This window comes from Sinocyclocheilus grahami, unplaced genomic scaffold, assembly GCF_001515645.1.
Source record: "Sinocyclocheilus grahami isolate Dianchi unplaced genomic scaffold, SAMN03320097.WGS_v1.1 scaffold4074.1, whole genome shotgun sequence".
Classification (NCBI taxonomy): Eukaryota; Metazoa; Chordata; class Actinopteri; order Cypriniformes; family Cyprinidae; genus Sinocyclocheilus; species Sinocyclocheilus grahami.
In genome coordinates, this window is record NW_015509081.1 from 13,423 (window position 1) to 14,461 (window position 1,039).

Sequence of the window (1,039 nt, forward strand, 5' to 3'; positions counted from 1 at the left end):
ATTTACTTTACAGTAACTAGCAGTGTTGTTATGGACAGTGGAGGCCTTTGAGTCGAAATGCTGATGTAGAAACACTCACCATACAGGCCTCTCTAGCTGCAGGGATGCCCGGGTCTTTCTCTAAGACACTTTTATAGTCCTCTAGAGCTTCATCAAGCTTGTCTGTCTTCTCGTAGAGTTCTGCTCTCCGCAGAATGGCACGGACATAATTTGGATTTAGTTCTATGGCTGTGGAAGACAAGACAATACACATTGTCTCCAAACCTTTGTGTCATGGCAGTTCAAATGTTCAAAATCATTTCCACAGGAAAAGAAAATTAAGATATAAATCAGAGACAGAACATAAAAATAGTGTGTTGTGAGTCGTGCACATTCTCTAGATACAAAACACAATGTGTGCAGGATATTCTCTCACCTTTAGAGCAGTCACTGATAGCGCTGTCTTTTTTATCCTGGCAGATAAAATTATAAATAAACTAGTTATTATGCAAAACTATGAATAAATACAAGAATATTTGGAAAATCATGTACAAAAACACTAGAAGAAAAAACTAATTTGAGCACTCAAAGTAATGATTGTATCAAATGGTATTACATTGGACTGGTTCCAACATATTCTAAAATGCTAAATCATCAAGTCATCTATTCATGCTTATGCAAAAAATGTTTTATTATAATCATATGCATACATATGCTATATCTACATGGTGTAGTACAGTAAGCAAACACTATGTGTCTTCAGAGGACATTTAAACAAACAATAGTTCATACAAGTTTAAAAGTATAATAGTTTAAAAAAAGAAAAGAAATATACATTCTGTATCAGCACAAAACACCCAAAAGTTCACCTGATGCAGGCGTGCAGCAGCTCGATTAGAGAAGAGTATGGATCTCTCTTTACTGTAGCACACAGGACACACTTTCAGCGCAGCTGTGTAAGACTCTTCAGCCTCTACATGCTCTGTAAACAATGACATGTCAGAAGCTCATTCACAAACACAACCTTTCAAATCTGATACCGCCTCAATGCGGTAAACAT

General features: G+C 36.4%; 1 protein-coding gene across 1 annotated transcript in view; it reads right to left on the reverse strand.

The window, feature by feature from the left end:
• Positions 1 to 28: 28 nt before the first annotated feature.
• Positions 29 to 1,039, reverse strand: part of LOC107576635 (tetratricopeptide repeat protein 1-like) — a 3,101-nt gene continuing 2,090 nt past the window's right edge. The window contains exons 3-5 of the mRNA XM_016262779.1: positions 849 to 961; positions 416 to 452; positions 29 to 228 (exon numbers count right to left, since the gene is read on the reverse strand). Of these exons, the coding sequence (XP_016118265.1) occupies positions 29 to 228; positions 416 to 452; positions 849 to 961 (350 nt within the window). The remainder of the gene's footprint in view (positions 229 to 415; positions 453 to 848; positions 962 to 1,039) is intronic.